The sequence below is a fragment of the Laetiporus sulphureus genome (assembly GCF_001632365.1).
Source record: "Laetiporus sulphureus 93-53 unplaced genomic scaffold LAESUscaffold_7, whole genome shotgun sequence".
In the NCBI taxonomy this organism is placed as follows: domain Eukaryota; kingdom Fungi; phylum Basidiomycota; class Agaricomycetes; order Polyporales; family Laetiporaceae; genus Laetiporus; species Laetiporus sulphureus.
In genome coordinates this window covers 769,347-784,753 of record NW_024468516.1, presented here as the reverse complement: position 1 = coordinate 784,753, position 15,407 = coordinate 769,347, and the positions used below count along the sequence as shown (strand labels likewise).

General features: G+C 52.4%; 4 protein-coding genes across 4 annotated transcripts; 1 reads left to right on the top strand and 3 right to left on the bottom strand.

Moving 5' to 3' along the window:
- Nucleotides 1-49: 49 nt before the first annotated feature.
- On the bottom strand, nucleotides 50-2,812 carry LAESUDRAFT_646914 (cytochrome P450 monooxygenase pc-3; the record flags this gene model as incomplete). Its single annotated transcript, XM_040904016.1, has 15 exons — nucleotides 50-112; nucleotides 167-346; nucleotides 410-525; nucleotides 580-635; nucleotides 697-771; nucleotides 823-837; nucleotides 897-1,078; nucleotides 1,138-1,193; nucleotides 1,248-1,659; nucleotides 1,740-1,798; nucleotides 1,881-1,957; nucleotides 2,096-2,159; nucleotides 2,223-2,259; nucleotides 2,318-2,418; nucleotides 2,497-2,812. The coding sequence occupies 15 exons, from the start codon at nucleotides 2,810-2,812 to the stop codon at nucleotides 50-52; spliced, it is 1,809 nt and encodes a 602-aa protein (XP_040767470.1).
- An 867-nt stretch (nucleotides 2,813-3,679) lies between these two features.
- LAESUDRAFT_712191 (cytochrome P450) lies at nucleotides 3,680-7,671 on the bottom strand (the record flags this gene model as incomplete). Its single annotated transcript, XM_040906884.1, has 18 exons — nucleotides 3,680-3,742; nucleotides 3,797-3,976; nucleotides 4,040-4,265; nucleotides 4,454-4,468; nucleotides 4,527-4,708; nucleotides 4,768-4,823; nucleotides 4,878-5,159; nucleotides 5,236-5,290; nucleotides 5,371-5,429; nucleotides 5,512-5,588; nucleotides 5,652-5,664; nucleotides 5,731-5,790; nucleotides 5,854-5,890; nucleotides 5,948-6,118; nucleotides 6,255-6,472; nucleotides 6,584-6,629; nucleotides 6,742-6,935; nucleotides 7,452-7,671. The coding sequence occupies 18 exons, from the start codon at nucleotides 7,669-7,671 to the stop codon at nucleotides 3,680-3,682; spliced, it is 2,154 nt and encodes a 717-aa protein (XP_040767469.1).
- A 1,897-nt stretch (nucleotides 7,672-9,568) lies between these two features.
- LAESUDRAFT_646931 (uncharacterized protein) lies at nucleotides 9,569-10,568 on the bottom strand (the record flags this gene model as incomplete). The annotated part of the gene is made up of 3 exons (XM_040904019.1): nucleotides 9,569-9,752; nucleotides 9,807-10,042; nucleotides 10,104-10,568. 3 exons carry the CDS (start codon nucleotides 10,566-10,568, stop codon nucleotides 9,569-9,571), a joined length of 885 nt encoding a protein of 294 aa, XP_040767468.1.
- Nucleotides 10,569-10,932: 364 nt separating this feature from the next.
- On the top strand, nucleotides 10,933-15,080 carry LAESUDRAFT_756649 (Vps54-domain-containing protein; the record flags this gene model as incomplete). The annotated part of the gene is made up of 11 exons (XM_040912190.1): nucleotides 10,933-11,197; nucleotides 11,258-12,507; nucleotides 12,564-12,610; nucleotides 12,671-12,814; nucleotides 12,883-13,126; nucleotides 13,196-13,760; nucleotides 13,828-13,949; nucleotides 14,020-14,106; nucleotides 14,195-14,317; nucleotides 14,369-14,460; nucleotides 14,516-15,080. The coding sequence occupies 11 exons, from the start codon at nucleotides 10,933-10,935 to the stop codon at nucleotides 15,078-15,080; spliced, it is 3,504 nt and encodes a 1,167-aa protein (XP_040767467.1).
- Between the last annotated feature and the right edge of the window lie 327 nt (nucleotides 15,081-15,407).

The following is a 15,407-nucleotide window of genomic DNA, read 5'->3' as shown; positions in this document are numbered from 1 at the left end:
GTGACTTCGCCAATAATGATGTAACAGTCTGGACGCTCTATGCACTATCTTACATCTCAGCGCTGTCCAGCTCGTCCTGCGGCGTTTCCGTCATTCTCACCCAAAGCCCGCCCTACGACAGATGTCAGACCATGCCGATGACACAATGAGGTATACGAAGGCTCACATTCGCATACAGAGTAAGATGCGTCTTCGGCCAGACTTTCTCTACACCCTTACGCCCAGGCAGGCCTGCCCACTCTCTCGGCGGCAGCGAATCCTGCGGGGCAGCCTCGGGCACCAGCTCCATCACGGAGAAGCGCTGCAAGAGCTTTATGAGGAAGAAAGACATCTCGTTGTATGCGAACTACGCGCGAGGGCGGTCCGCCAGTCAGTATGCAGACTTCGAGCAGAGTCTCAAGAAGCATACCTGCTGGCCGAGGCAGATGCGCGGACCCGCGTTGAATGGAAGGAAGATGAACGGGTTCGGCGTGAGGTACTTGGTCACCCGCTCGTCCAAAAAACGGTCCGGATCGAATTCTTGAGCTACATGTATGCGTCTGTTAGGGATGCCGATCCGCACGATAGCTCGGTACCCACCATCAGGTCCCCAGTATTCTGTCCTGCGATGCATGGCGAACACCGAGTATGAAACTCTACATAGCCAGGAATAATATGTCAGATACGTGCATGCTTTTGGTGTACAATAACACATACGGCGTTCTAGGCGGGACATAGTACGGCTTTCCATTCGGATCAGGATTCGGGAGCAAACCTTCATTGACCGACAGACTGTATCGGCGTTAGAGCAATGCCTAGCAGCACGAGTAGTTCACGACATACCGAATATTGAACGGGCTGAGCAACCGTGGAGTAATAATCAGCGATGTCGACTGGTACCGTACACTGCGACGTACACAGCAGGATACAACCTCAGCGTTTCGTTGATGAACGCTCGAAGGAACTTCATCTCTTTAACGTCCGCATACGTAGGCTTCCGGCGGGATCCAACCTTCTCCAAAATCTCGGAACGCAAGCGCTTCAAGGCAGCAGGGTATATGCAGAGGAAGTAGACTGCGAAGGTCAAAGAGACTGCTATCTGTGAATCATGAGCATTGTCAGTCCAGCGTCTGACGGAGAGCTGTTCGAAGCGCTCACTGTATCCCGTCCTGCGATCAGGATGTTGAGAACCTCATCGTGCAGAACAACCGGGTCTTAGAAAATGTCTTCAATCATTGCGAGCAAAAAGCGGATTAATTGTGACCTACCACTCGTATATCTGACCAAGTGATCCAGCAAGGTGTCATCATCCTCCACAGCTTCATCCTTATCCCTTCCCCACTTTTCCTCCTTAATCATCTGCTCCTTCTTCCTCAGCGCCTCCTGCAAGATAGGGCCGAGATAGTCATCGACGACCCGCATATACTCGTCCGTCTTGTTCCTCCATATTTCAAAGAACGGCCAGATTTTTCCGAGTTGTGCACGCTCCGACACGACGTGCTGCGCCTTGGCGAACGCCCGCGCAAAAGCCTCGGCTCGATCGAGCTCGCCTTTAGTAGTGTCCGAGAAGGGACTGCGGGTCAGGTTGTGAGGGTAAGGGAGGGGCGAGTACAGGGAATGCACGCAGGATTCGAAGAGGAACTCTGTGGCGGAATCCAAGGTGAAGCGTGAGATCAGGTCCTGTGGTGCATTAAATATCAATATATGCGTGATATCAACAATTCGGGTGTTCTATAGATGTGAGACCTGCCCATGCCTACCTGAAAGTCGACAGCATACCCAGCTCGGAGACGTTCATTCATCCTTGTGAGGGCTTCCTCTATAGTGGTCGGTCGCGACGACGACGAAGACGTGAGCGTTGTGTCGCAGAACACTGGACTGGTGAATGAAAACCGACTCACCGGCATGACGATCGAACAGCTCAAAGTGGCTGATGCGGTCCTTGCTGAAGAACGGGCGGGTCATAGCTCGGTGCCATCTAACAGATGACCGGAATTAGAGTCGGCAACGCTTCACTCAGCCACCTACAGGAGTCACGTACTTCCACATTTCCCCTACACAAGCATTCAATACTTAGATAAGCTATCATGTGCCGTCAACGCAAAGTCGTGGACACGTACCATCAGAATTGAATACGCCTGTTCCAAGCACCGAGCCCATCTGCTCCTTGAACAACGGGCCTAAACACACGCCGACATACTGCCAGATCAAGCACGATATTTATGGCGACCTTGGAGACCTACCCTTCTCATAGTTTTGGAATTCCGTAGCAAGCACAGTCTGATGCGTTCCGTGATGTCAGGAGGTACTCTGCCGATGCTCTTGCTCAGAAGCTCACTTTGATGATGGCAGGGTCACAGGTCAAAGTACCATGATCCCACAAGATATTCAGTCGGAATGTGGGCCCTAATTCACTGAACTTCTCCCATATATAATCTCCTGAGAATTGATAGGCAGTTCGTGATACAAACGCTCGAGTCAGCAGCGTTATTGTCCCAGTTTGCCTAGAATACACACCTGGATAGCCATGTTTGAACGAGTGCAGCAAGTTCCGCAAGGTATCGAGATTCCCAAATCTCGTGCCCATCCAGGTCGGCGGGAAAGTCGCTCCCAGTCGCGCTGCTGCATGTCGGATTCTCCAATATCGCACTTGAACGGCGATGGCCCCACAGACGGGGATGCTCAAGAAAGCGAGGATCACGGTCAGCCATCCGGGAATCGTCAAGTAAGTATTCTGATTCGATAGTCGTATCAAGATCACCACTGTGGCCGGGGCAATGAAGAGGATTGCAAGCGTGCGGGCAACGTACGATGGGCCAGGCGGGAATGCCATGTCGGTTTTGATCAAGGGTAAATCTCACCGTTGATGCTATATAAGCTGCATCTTCTAAGAGCAGTCGACGTTATCACGGGCCGTAAATATGGAGACTATACTAATGGAGATGACGCCAGCCCGAACCCATGAACAGCGCACATGATGCCTCCTCTGCTCCGACTTGTGTGGTGAGTTCGTCAAGCCCGCCGATGTGCTTGTGCTTATATCGTCCACATCCTCAGAGAATCTTCCTCCGATCTGCCGGAAAAGTAGATGTAGCCTCTTGAACTTTCCTCGGATATCGAAAAAGCGGGAGACGAATATTGCCAGACAAAATGAGGAGCCCACAATCACACGACGTGTAAGTATCGCTGAACCCACGTAGGCTTGCATTTTGACGTCTCGAGGGTTCAAACCCATGGTAAAACTTCTCACAGCAGAGTGAATTGGACCGCAGTTAGCCGGCAACGCGCCGTTAGCATCAGTACATCTCTGGGCATAGCGCATGTCGAAGATCTGTTATTTCTTGACTTCACGTTGCAAAGACGTTGGCTGGGCAGGAAAGCAAACAGAGCTAGAAAGGTACATGGAGTTCCAAGTCGCGAACATACGTAGGTTGCGCATTTTTTGCGGAAAGTGGTCGGTCGACCGATATTATCTGCACGTGATCGTGACGAGGTCCGTTGCTTTTCGCGTCGTCGAGCCGAGCACAACTTGCTCTTTCGTGTTGCACAGAAAGTGCACGTTATCGTCTCGCCTAGCTCTCTGCAGTCTCGCTTTCATCCGTTACAATACAAGGACAGGTTACAACACGTGTTAATGCTAGCCAGTAACCTTCGCCAACAACCATATAACAATCTCGACGCTCAAGTCATACGCACTATCTTACATCTCAATGCTGTCCAGTTCGTACTGTGGCGTTTCCGTCATTCTCACCCAAAGCCCGCCCTATGACAGATGTCAGACCATGCCGCCGACACATTGAGGTATATGAAGGCTCACATTCGCATACAGAGTAAGATGCGTCTTCGGCCAGATTTTCTCTACGCCCTTACTCCCAGGCAGACCTGCCCACTCTCGCGGCGGCTGCGAGTCCTGCGGGGCGGCCTCGGGCACCAGCTCCATCGCGGAGAAGTGCTGCAAGAGCTTGATGAGGAAGAAAGACATCTCGTTGTATGCGAACTACGCGCAAGGATGGTTCGCCAGTCAGCACACGGACTTCAAACAAAGAGCAGAGGAGCATACCTGCTGGCCGAGGCAGATGCGCGGACCCGCGTTGAATGGAAGGAAGATGAACGGGTTCGGCGTAAGGTACTTGGTCACCCGCTCATCCAGAAAACGGTCCGGATCGAATTCTTGAGCTACATGTATGCGTCTGTTAGGGATGCCGATCCGCACAATAGCTCGGTACCCACCATCAGGTCCCCAGTATTCTGTCCTGCGATGCATGGCGAACACCGAGTATGACACACTGTATAGCCAGGCATGACATGTCAGATTTGTGCACGCTTTTGGTGTATTAAAATACGTATGGCGTTCCAGGCGGAACATAGTAGGGCTTTCCCTTTGGATCAGGATTCGGAAGCAAACCTTCGTTTATCGACAGACTATGTCGGCATTAGACCAACGCCTAGGACGCACGAGTCATACATGACATACCGCATGTTGAACGGACTACATGACATTGAAAGATTATCAGCGATGTCGACTTGTACCGTACACTGCGACGTACACAGCAGGGTACAACCTCAGCGTCTCTTTGATGAACACTCGAAGGAACTTCATCTCTTTGACGTTCGCGTACGTAGGCTTCTGGCGGGGACCGACTTTTTCCAAAATCTCGGAACGCAAGCGCTTCAAGACAGCGGGATACACACAGAGAAAGTAAACTGCAAAGGTCAAAGAGGCCGCTATCTGTGTATCATAACCATTGTCAAGCCAATGTCTGACGAAGAGCTGTTCCAAACACTCACTGTATCCCGTCCTGCAATCAGGATGTTGAGAACCTCGTCGTGCAGAACAACCGGGCCTTAAAAAATGTCTTCAACCATAGCCAGTAAAATGCAAATTCATTGTGACCTACCACTCGTATATCTGATCAAGTGATCCAGCAAGGAATCATCATCCTCCACGGCCTCATCTCTCTCCTTTCCCCACTTTCCATCCTTAATCATCTGTTCCTTCTTCCTCAGCGCCTCCTGCAAGATAGGGCCGACATAATCATCGACGACACGCATATACTCGTCCGCTTTGTTCTTTCGTATCTCAAAAACTGGCGAGATCTCCCCGAGTTGTGCGCGCTCCGAGATGACGTGCTGTACGTTGGCGAGCGCCCGCGCGAAGGCATCGGCTCGATCGAGCTCCCCTTTAGTCGTGCCGGCGAAGGGGGTTGCGGGTCAAGTTATGAGGGTAGGGAAGGGGAGAGTACAGGGAATGCACACAGGAATCGAAGAGAAACTCTGTGGCGGAATCCAAGGTGAAGCGCAAGATCAGCTCCTGTGGTGCATTAAATGTCAATGTATGCATGATATCAACAATTCGGGTGCTCAATAGATGTGAGACCTGCACATGCCTACCTGAAAGTCGACAGCGTACCCAGCTCTGAAACATTCATTCATCTTTGCAAGGGCTTCTTCTACAGTGGTTAATCACGATGATGACATATCCGTGAGCATTATATCGCACAGCACCGCATTGATGAGTAAAAACTGACTCACCGGAATGGCGGTTGAACAGCTCGAAGTGGCTAATGCGGCCCTTGCTGAAGAACGGGCGGGTCATAGCCCGATGCCATCTGATAGATGACCGGAATTATTGTCGGCAACGCTTCATTCAGCCACCTATAAGAGTCACGTACTTCCACATTTCCCCTACACAAGTGTTCAAGACCTAGATAAGCGATCGTGTGCCATCAACGCAAAGTCGTGGATACGCACCATCAGAATTGAATACACCTGTGCCAAGCAACGAAGTCATCGGCTCCTTGAACAATGCGCCTATACATACACCGACATAGTGGCAGGTCAAGCACAATAATTACGGCGACCTCAACGACCTACCCTTCTCATAGTTGTGGAACTCCGTAGCAAGCACGGTCTTTAACGTTCCATGATGTCAGGGGCACTCTGCCGATGCTCTTGTTTAAAAGCTCACTTTGATGACGGCAGGATCACAGGTCAAAATATCTTGGTCCCACAAAATATTCAGTCGAAATGTGGGCGCGAATTCATCGAACTTCTCCGATACAGAATCTCCTGCGAATTGACAGATGATCGCGAGACGAATGCTCGAGTCAGCAATTTGTGCCTTATAGTCCCAGTTTGCCTCAAATACACACCTATATAGCCATGTTTGAATGAGTGCAGCAAGTCCCGCAAGGTATCAAGATTCCCAATATTTGTGCCCGTCCAGGTCGGGGGGGAGGTCGCGCTGCCGCACGTCGGATTCTCCAATATCGCACTTGAACGGCGATGATTCCACGAACGGGAATGCTCAAGAAAGCGAGGATCGCGGTCAACCATGCGGGGATCGCCAGGTCAGTATTCTGATTCAGTAGCCGTATCAAGATCACCATTGCTGCCGGGGCAATGGAGAAGATTGTAAGCGTGCGGGCGAGGTACGATGGGCCAGGCGGGAACGCCATATCGGTTTCGAACAAGGCAACCCTCACCGTTGATGCTACATAAGCCAACTACAGGTTCTGCTGCGCCGAGGCAGTCGGCGCAATCACGGGGCGTTTATGTGGAGACTATGCTCATAGAGATGACGCCAGCCCGAGCCCATCAATACCGCACATGATAGCAGCATGCTTCCAACGATAGCATCGTGCATGAGCCTGCATGATATCGAAGAGGCGGAAGTACGAATGGTAATGCCAGACAGAAGGGAGGGCCCACAATCGCACGACCTCTGTCCACACAATCCTCACTGAGCCCGCGTAAGCTTACACTTTGGCGTACATCTGCGTCAGCTATGAACACATGGACTTCGCGCTGGCGGGTACACTTGAAGGCCTGGAGGGCCCATGTCAGGTGTATCTTCTCACAGCAAAGTAAGTTGACCGCAACGGTTAGCCACCAACATGCTGTCATCATCAGCATCTCTGGGCCTAGCCACATGTCGTAGATTCGCCATTTCTTGACTTCATGATGCAAAGAGGTCGGCAAGGCAGGAGAACAAACATTGCTTTGGAAGCGACAGAAAAGTCGCGGGTATACGTAGGCTGCGCCTTATTGCGGGAGGTGGTCGACTGATATTACCCGCACGTGATCGTGACAGGAGACAGGAGATTTACCAACGTGGAAAATTGTGTGTAAATGTCGACTGATTTCTTACACATGTGGCAAATATTTGCAACCATGGCACTTCATGTTGAAAATGTTTCACTTTGGCTGTGAATGTGCACTATTTGCCATTTAAATACTATATTGGCAAATCTTTGTCACAAATGTAAGACATCAGCCGACATTCCCACACTATTCTTTACACTGATAAATCGCATCATGTCTGCCGTGTCTGTTGCGTTTCGTGTCTAGCGGTCTTGCCATCTTGACTAAGCTCGAGCATTTCCGCAGCCATATTACAGGCCCGGCACAGAAGCCCGTTACTGTCTCGCTTAGCTCCATCATTTTACAGTGCAGTGGCACTAGCCACATACCGAGGAATAGATATCTGGCGGGCATTCTTCGTATGGCTTCACTAACATTCCTCTTAGTTGTAGCCCATCGAGCCAAGGCCATTTCAATGCCCCATGAGGCACATTCACGCAAATGATCGTAGAGACGCTGTTTTCCCTGCGAGTTATACCAAATGTCGGGAATTGCAGTCGAAGCAATGAACAGAAACTCACAGAGCACCAGCGCCAGCCTCGCGTTCATGGTGCTTGGTGCCAAGAGGCGAGTCTGTTCGTGGAGATCACAAAGAGTCACCAATTTCTCCGCCGAGACCTAAGGTTAACATCGACAATCCGCACGTCCATCAACGATGATGACGGCATACAGGTCATTTTGCAAGTACCTTCTATATGTGAAATCGTGATTGGCAATAACGGATGCTCTTTAGTAAGATCTTCTCCACGCTGAGAGGCACGACGTATCCAGTCTGGGGGCCAGTACAATTCATGGTCATGCTGAGTTTCAAAGAGGCTGGATAGAGCTCTCGTCAGGAAAGTGCTTAAGAGATCCGTGTGCAATACCGTCTGAGTCGGACTCTGACCTCCATTCCAGCAATGTAAGCGCGCTATTATTAACACCGGAACACAGCCGAGCAGGCACGTTGAGCACGAGGTAAGCATGAGGTATGTCTATTTATGAAAGTGGAATGTACAGCTCTGTCCTATGTACTATCAGTGGCCCCACAATGCAATTGCAACCCTAACGCAATTCACGTCTTTCCCGTCTGAATAACACATTCAAAAATCCGAAAAATTCACGCAATTTACATGCAAGTATTACAGCCAAGGCTGTCTATTCAGATTTTTGACATTGCATGTTGCCAGCATATGGGACGAGTACTTACAGTAAAGAGCCCCATTTTGAAGCTTTCCCGAGGCTCGCTTGCTCGTACAGCTGAAGGTGGTCTCATGAGGCTCTCAGGTAGATTTCGTATATATGTGAACTCTATGTTGACAGAAGCCGACATATATTGCGCGAGCCCTGTGTTCTCTGGGAGAAGTGTAAGGAGTGAGTGGCTGCCAGAACGAGAATCATACCCAATTAAGGAAGGTTTAGAAGGTCCATTCGAGCTGAGAATGGCGGAGCTGCGTCGGAGAACATCCATTTTCAGTGGTGCCGGATCGGACTGTCAAAATGAAGACATTCTCACACGGTGGCTGATGATTCTTGATAATTGCATTGGTGTTGCGACCGGAAGTCATCCTCGGATTCATCCACTTCACATCCTGTTCACTCACAAATATTTCTCAGTGTTCTCAAGACCCCAGTATTTCTAAGAATAAAATCTCCGAGGGGGTCTGCTCACTGACAGCAGAATAGGACGCGACACTCTGAAAAAATTGCATTAGTGGGCCAGTGATAGTATACCAACCAGAGTCGAGGATGATCGGAGTATGACATGAGGAGTGTTCTGAATACCGAAGTGGAAGCATAGCCAAGCTACACGTCGGTTTCGCGACTGTGCGCCAAACAGGACTGTCAATAGGGACAGCCGACATTGTATTCACTGAGCTGACATTCATCGCCTCGTATGAAACGGCACACACAAGGCGCATGCCCACTGCAACAGTTCGCGCGTCCTTGTGGTTTCCTTGGTGTACCTTAGTTGTTCTCGTGTGATGAGCTCCATATGAGTTGCCTCGAAAAGCACAATTTTTCGGACTTACGAGCAGACGCCGATCAGCGGAACGAGAGTATCGAGGGAGTTTTTTGGCTCACAGCGAAGCGGGGTATATGAGCAGTTGTCGCACAGCTGTCACGGCTTCTTTTCAGAGTAACGGATGCAGTCAGTAGAGTTTGTTCGAACCGATGCTGTCTAGGCCTGTTTAATCGGATTCTCGTCATCTAAACAACTTGTGCCGAACTCGCGGTGGATGCTGTGCATCGCCACATACTCGGATGGTATGATTGCGCTGGAAATGTTGGAGCCGGTCAATCATAATGAATCGTCAGCATTTTCCACGTGATCGCGACTGGAACCCTCCCCCTGGGGTGGTCTCGCGAGTATCCCATATCAACGCGCGATATTCATCAATGAGTGCCATCGAAGACCTAGAGGATTGCTTATAAATGCACGGGTGAGAGGCAAGTAGTTCTTCATTCACGGCGCTTTGTTCTGTACTGAGGGTCTACGTTCGAAAGCAGCGCAGACCAGTTCTTGTACCCGACGTTCCCATGCCTCGAGATTCACCCGCCGAGATACTTCGATGCGTACCGCGTTGTCTTTGGAGTGCAGGATGCAGTGCAGATATGCAAAGACAAGAGCATCCAGTTTTGTCGGATTCCTTTCACGTATGGAATTAATCAACGAGAACAACTAAAGGACATTGACGACATACGTTGAGCCAAGGAACCACCTGTCTGTGCCTAACCGGTCGGACAATGCTGCAATCGCGTCCCTATACTGCAGCGTTACGGCAGTGCGATCGACGTGTACTCCATAAGGCGGGATAAGGGAGCTTATACCAGTAAGAAATGCAGGTGGCGGATTCAGCATTGTCTCGATTGTTCGATGCTTCACGGGAAAAGGTGACAACAGCGAAGCGAGGAAGGGAGGCGGCGATTGCGAGAGTGTCTACATAGCTCGGTTTATGCATGTGGAACGGTTGCGAAAGTAGAGAGAATGAAATGCGTACAAGGGCAGCATGCACGTTCCCCTCCAGCAATGAGAACCATGAACGGCTCTCGTCCCGGGCTGCCTCGTCTACGTACCCCTCCAACTCACCGAGCCCTCCCTTCTGTTTATCCACCCATTCTGATATCAGGTGCGCAGCAAGGAGCTCCCCGCCCGGATCCCCATCCTTTGCAGGGACATGTAGGTTAGGCAGTCTTCCTTCGAGCGCACCATCTTGCGAGACGTCCGACCGGACATAGACTTGTGACAACCCACGCAGGGCTAGGTACGCTTGCCATTTCAGACACTCGACATCGCTGCTGAGGAGATCCGAAGTTTCATCACGAGGAGCATGGATCCAGAGCGTGGGCGCGGTAACAGGTTGGGCGGTGTATGGGGAAGGGACGGACGCATGCGTATAGAGAGGGAAAAGCGCGAAGAAATGTCGCAGTGGCTTCGGAAGGGAAAGCCCTGGTACAGTCGACATGGCTCGCGCCGAGGTCGTTGGCGATAGGAGAAAAGTCCCGTTGAACATCTGGAGACTACGCTCTGCGAAGCCCGTTTTGAAAGCGTGGGAACTACCACTAGTAACGAAGTATAGACCTGTCCAGCTATGTAATAGCTGGATCCATTGCTTCACGTTCATCACCGGGGATAGACATCTTGACACGAATCCACAGGAACACACTACTTGCGCTAGCGACGTCGTTGTACCCTTAGAACCCAGCGTATTCACTTTGGCTTGTCTGATGTATGCACAGCAGCATCGTTGAACGACGTGTAAATTGGTGATACTCAGTTCGACCGAACGACGCACATATTCTGACCGTCTCCGCTACAATCCACAATCCATGTCCGAGGGGACCTCGACACCATCCCGACCAGCATCACCTGTTGCGGACCTGCCTCAGCCTTCTCATGCTCATCCGTATCGCTTCCAGTGGGATGCATCCAACCGTCGACCAGGGCCGGGCAGCGTCTCTGGGGCGACCGAGGGTCCCAATGACTACTTTGGCGAGGCATCGCAGTACGACATCTACAACAACGCCTCACTCACATCGTTGCAGCTCGGCGCACTGCCATCAGATTGGAGCAGTGCAAAGCATGGGTTCCACGGTATGTACCATTGACGCCATGTTCAGTATGCGTTACACTACCTACTCTCATCATACACAGCAATCTCTACTGTCGTGAACAGCCCGCACAAACGCTCTGCACCGCCGAAAGCTCATTCTAGTCTCCCAGCAGTGCCGCCCGCCGAGCTGCCACGCGTACGCCGGAAGGATTTTGACCCCTACTTGAGCGCGGTTGGCCCGGAGTGGGAGCGGTTCCAGAGGAGTATCGAACAAGGACGGGAGGGCTTTGCGCAAATTCCGACCACCGCAGTGCCCTCATCCTCTAGCTTTGACGTCCCCGATGCCAGCCATATACCGCAGCTTCGGCCCGGGCGAGCGTTACCCCCGCTGGAGACGGTCCCTGCTGTATTTTTCGAGCAGAACTTCAACCTCGGCGACCCGCGAACGTTCAATGCAGTGACAGAACAGCCTGAGGGTGCCGACGCCTTTGTGTCTGACCCATCGGCACTCTCATATTCACTGCCGCTGCTCGAGAAATTGTCTCACCATGCCGATACGATCGAACAGCACCTCGTACGCGAGATCTCCTTGCGCTCGACATCGTTTTTTGCCGCTCTATCAAACCTGCAGGACCTGCAAACCGAGTCAGAACAATGTCTCGAGCGTATCGCAAAGCTGCGCGGTATGCTCAACGAGGTAGACGAGGAGGGTGCCAAGCGTGGGCTAGAGATCGTCCGGAGGGAGCACCGGCTGCGCAACCTAGACGCTGTCAAGGAGGGCGTCAAGCTCGTGAGCGGGGTGGTGGAGATGACCGGGGTGGCCAAGAGCCTCGTTGCTGCGGGACAGTGGGGAGAAGCACTGGATGTGATTGACGAGCTGGACAGGCTGTGGCAGGCCGGGTCGAGCAATGAGGGGACCGGCGATAAACCGAAGGCAGAGACCCTACCACCAATACCTTCAAGGGAGGGGACCCGTTCTCCACTACCCACTGTTCCCGAGTCGCCACCCGAAAGTCCAAAGCCGACACCCGCCGATATATCCCCCAAACCTGCCATCAATGTGCCAATATCATCCCTGAAGGCGTTCGCTGCACTGCCGGCTCACCTCCGCACATTAACGCTGGAGATTACTTCTTCGCTGACCTCTGAATTTGTGAATGTATTGCGGCTCGATCTAGTCGAGCTAATAGACGATTCGCCCAGCAAAGAAAGGAAAGAAGATCCAGACACATATCTACGTGATAGGCTCCGTCCGCTTCTGCAATGTCTCGCACGCACGAAAGGTGTGCGAGAAGCTACGAACTCGTGGAGTGAAGTAGTCATGACCGAGGTCCGAAGTACGCTCAGGCGAGTAAGTGCTGCGATGTGATGCGCTAGCGAGTCGACCATGCTAAGCCGTTGATACAGCGAGTACCTCTGTCCGATATTGATGGAGACGACGCGAAGTCTCAAGGGTGAGCATTGATTAATTGCATCCATGTAATAATAGAAGGCTTCACGATGGTGCTGCGCAGGTCAAATGCAGCAAATGAACTCCGTTCCATGCCACATCCAGAGTTTATGGAGCTTGCGCGCGCGATGTACCGGAGTCTCCTGCAATGTATCAGAGGCCTGCAACGGCAGCACGCTATCATCGTGGAAGTCCTCCAAGCTGTACGGTATGTTACTGGCCGTCAGCATTTCCAGACGCCCTGTCTGAAATCTAATCATTCTATGTGTCTTTGAGGTCACCGAAGGCCTCGGTCGACATCCCGGCGCTACAAGAGGACCTGTCAGGTATCTTGTCGTCTGCAGCCGAGCTCGCGCATGTGCGGGCGTCGAAGATCATCGCACTGCGGGCTGAGCAGCATGCAGCGCTGGATCTGCCGAGCTTCGCTGCCGTGTTCAACGAGTCGTGGAACTTCGTCGTGGAATCGGAGAAGATCTGCCGACGGATGATTGTTGGTCTTCGGGGGACGATCGTTGGCCAGGTCTGTCTGACCTTCTGTAGATCCATGCATATAAGGTTGTTGAGGATGACTCTGTGTCTTCTTTTGTAGGCCAAGAGCTTCTTGCAAGCATTCCACCAGGTGCAGATAACGAACTCTGCGAAGCTCGTCGAGGATGAGCAGTGGAATGCAGCAGAAGTCGCTCCTTCTGTCCAACACATCGTTGATATGCTGGTCGATGCTTCCATTTCCGATCCTCCCGAGCTCCTGCTCAACCCCCCAGCGCTACCTTCACCCCGTCCAAGGTCGCCTGCACCGCTCTCTCCAGCGCTTTCTCCAAACGGGCAACCGCCGCCACATCCTTCCTCTCCGCTTCCGTCCCCGACATTGCGTCCCGTGGCGAGCCGGCATCCGTCGCGGCGGTCGGCGACATCACACTCGAAGCATTTGCATATCGAGGACCGGAGCTACTATGCCGTATCCGCGACGCTCGAGGTGCTCGTGCTCCTAGCGGACTACCTCAAGATCATGATGAATCTGGAGATGCTCACGACAGAGACAATGAGCCGTGTCATCGAGCTTCTCAAAGCGTTCAACTCGCGGACGTGCCAGGTCGTGCTAGGCGCCGGCGCCATGCGCTCTGCTGGGCTGAAGAACATTACTGCGAGGCATCTTGGTAAGTTATCGTGGCTCCCGCTAGCACAATTCCGGTATGGATGAATCACTGTCATTGTGGCGCACAGCATTGGCATCGCAGTCGCTATCAATAGTAATCTCGCTCATTCCGTATATCCGGGAGACGTTCCGGCGGCATCTGAGCCAGAAGCAGGCGGTCATGCTCGTAGAGTTCGATAAGCTGAAGCGGGTGCGTGCAGCGTATTGTCTGGTGTGGGTTCGCAAACGCAATGCTGATCGTGCAACGGATGTCCCTGCAGGATTACCAAGAGCACCAAAATGAGATACACCAGAAGCTGATAGCGATCATGGGAGACCGCCTCAGTGTCCATATAAAGAGCCTGCAGGTGAGCTGGCGTCCTTCCAACTAGGGGACCATGCTGCCCTATGCACTGTTCGGTTCTGTGACTGATTGAGAATGTTTATGTTTGATAGGAAGTGAAGTGGGATGTGCCGAAAGAGGGAGGCGGGATCAACGACTACATGGAGATTATTGTCAAAGATACTGTCACACTTCACAAGGTGCTCTCGCGTTATCTGTCGCCCTCGGTAGTCGAGGTGAGTACCATTCCAGTGGTTTGTGGCGGTACTGAGGTGGTGCTGTACTAGTATGTGATGACTCAGGTCTTCGCGGGAATCAACCATCGACTGTCCGAAGAGTTTACCAAGGTCGAGCTGCCGTCCCAAGAGGCCAAGGACCGGTGCGGTATCCGTCTCGTCTTCTTGGCAATCACCCTGACTATTCTATAACGCAAGGTTACTCGCGGATGCGCGATATTTGCATAACAAGCTGACCGGGCTGAGGAACGTGGGCGCGCCGACCGCGATGCTGGAGATTATTGTGTCGGAGAAGGCCGTCGCACGCAACACGCCGCCGCCTCCTGCTCAGCCTGTGACTACCAATCACGCAACACAACGGATCAAAGGGTTGCTTGCGCGATCGGATAGCAAAAGGACCTCAACGCTGCTAACACACCTCCCGCACCTTCCGCATTTCGAGAAGGCAGAGAAGGTACCTCCTTCACCCACCCCGCCAGTGGAAAAAGTTGCGCCTCCGGCGCCGCCGGATCCTGAGCCGCCCACGGCGGAACCAGTGGCCGATGGCGTTGCTAGTGCGGATCCTCCCACGGGTCATGAGATCGAGGGCAATACGGAGGCGCACGATGCCCCTGCTGACGAGCCGCCGCCGGAGACGCCGCCGAAGCAGGAAGCACCCTCCCCACCAAAAGAGACGCCCCTGTCGGTCTCGCAGAATGGGGATGCGGCCGACGGTCACGTTGATACTGGGGAAGAAGTTCAGCGGGAAGACGGCGGCTCGTGAGGAGATACTGTACTGAATGTGTTGCTAATGGAGAGGACGTTATGGATGGACTGGACCGTAGTAGTTGACGTTCGGAAGCTCGGAGTGCGTAGGCCCGTTCTATGATTAGATCGTCGAAAAGAGGAAGTGGCGACTCCATCTACACACGACCCACAACTGGAACTGTCAAGAGTCACACTGGTGCTGCCAAAAAAATGTCGCACCCCAAGTCTTGTGCTTTACCTGCATTTAGAGCTGCAGTCCTTTGGCGTCGGGCTAAACAGCGTCGCGGAAATTTTGGAGGCACGTTAGCTATAGTCCCGAGGTTCGAGAGCGCAGGTCCCGCAT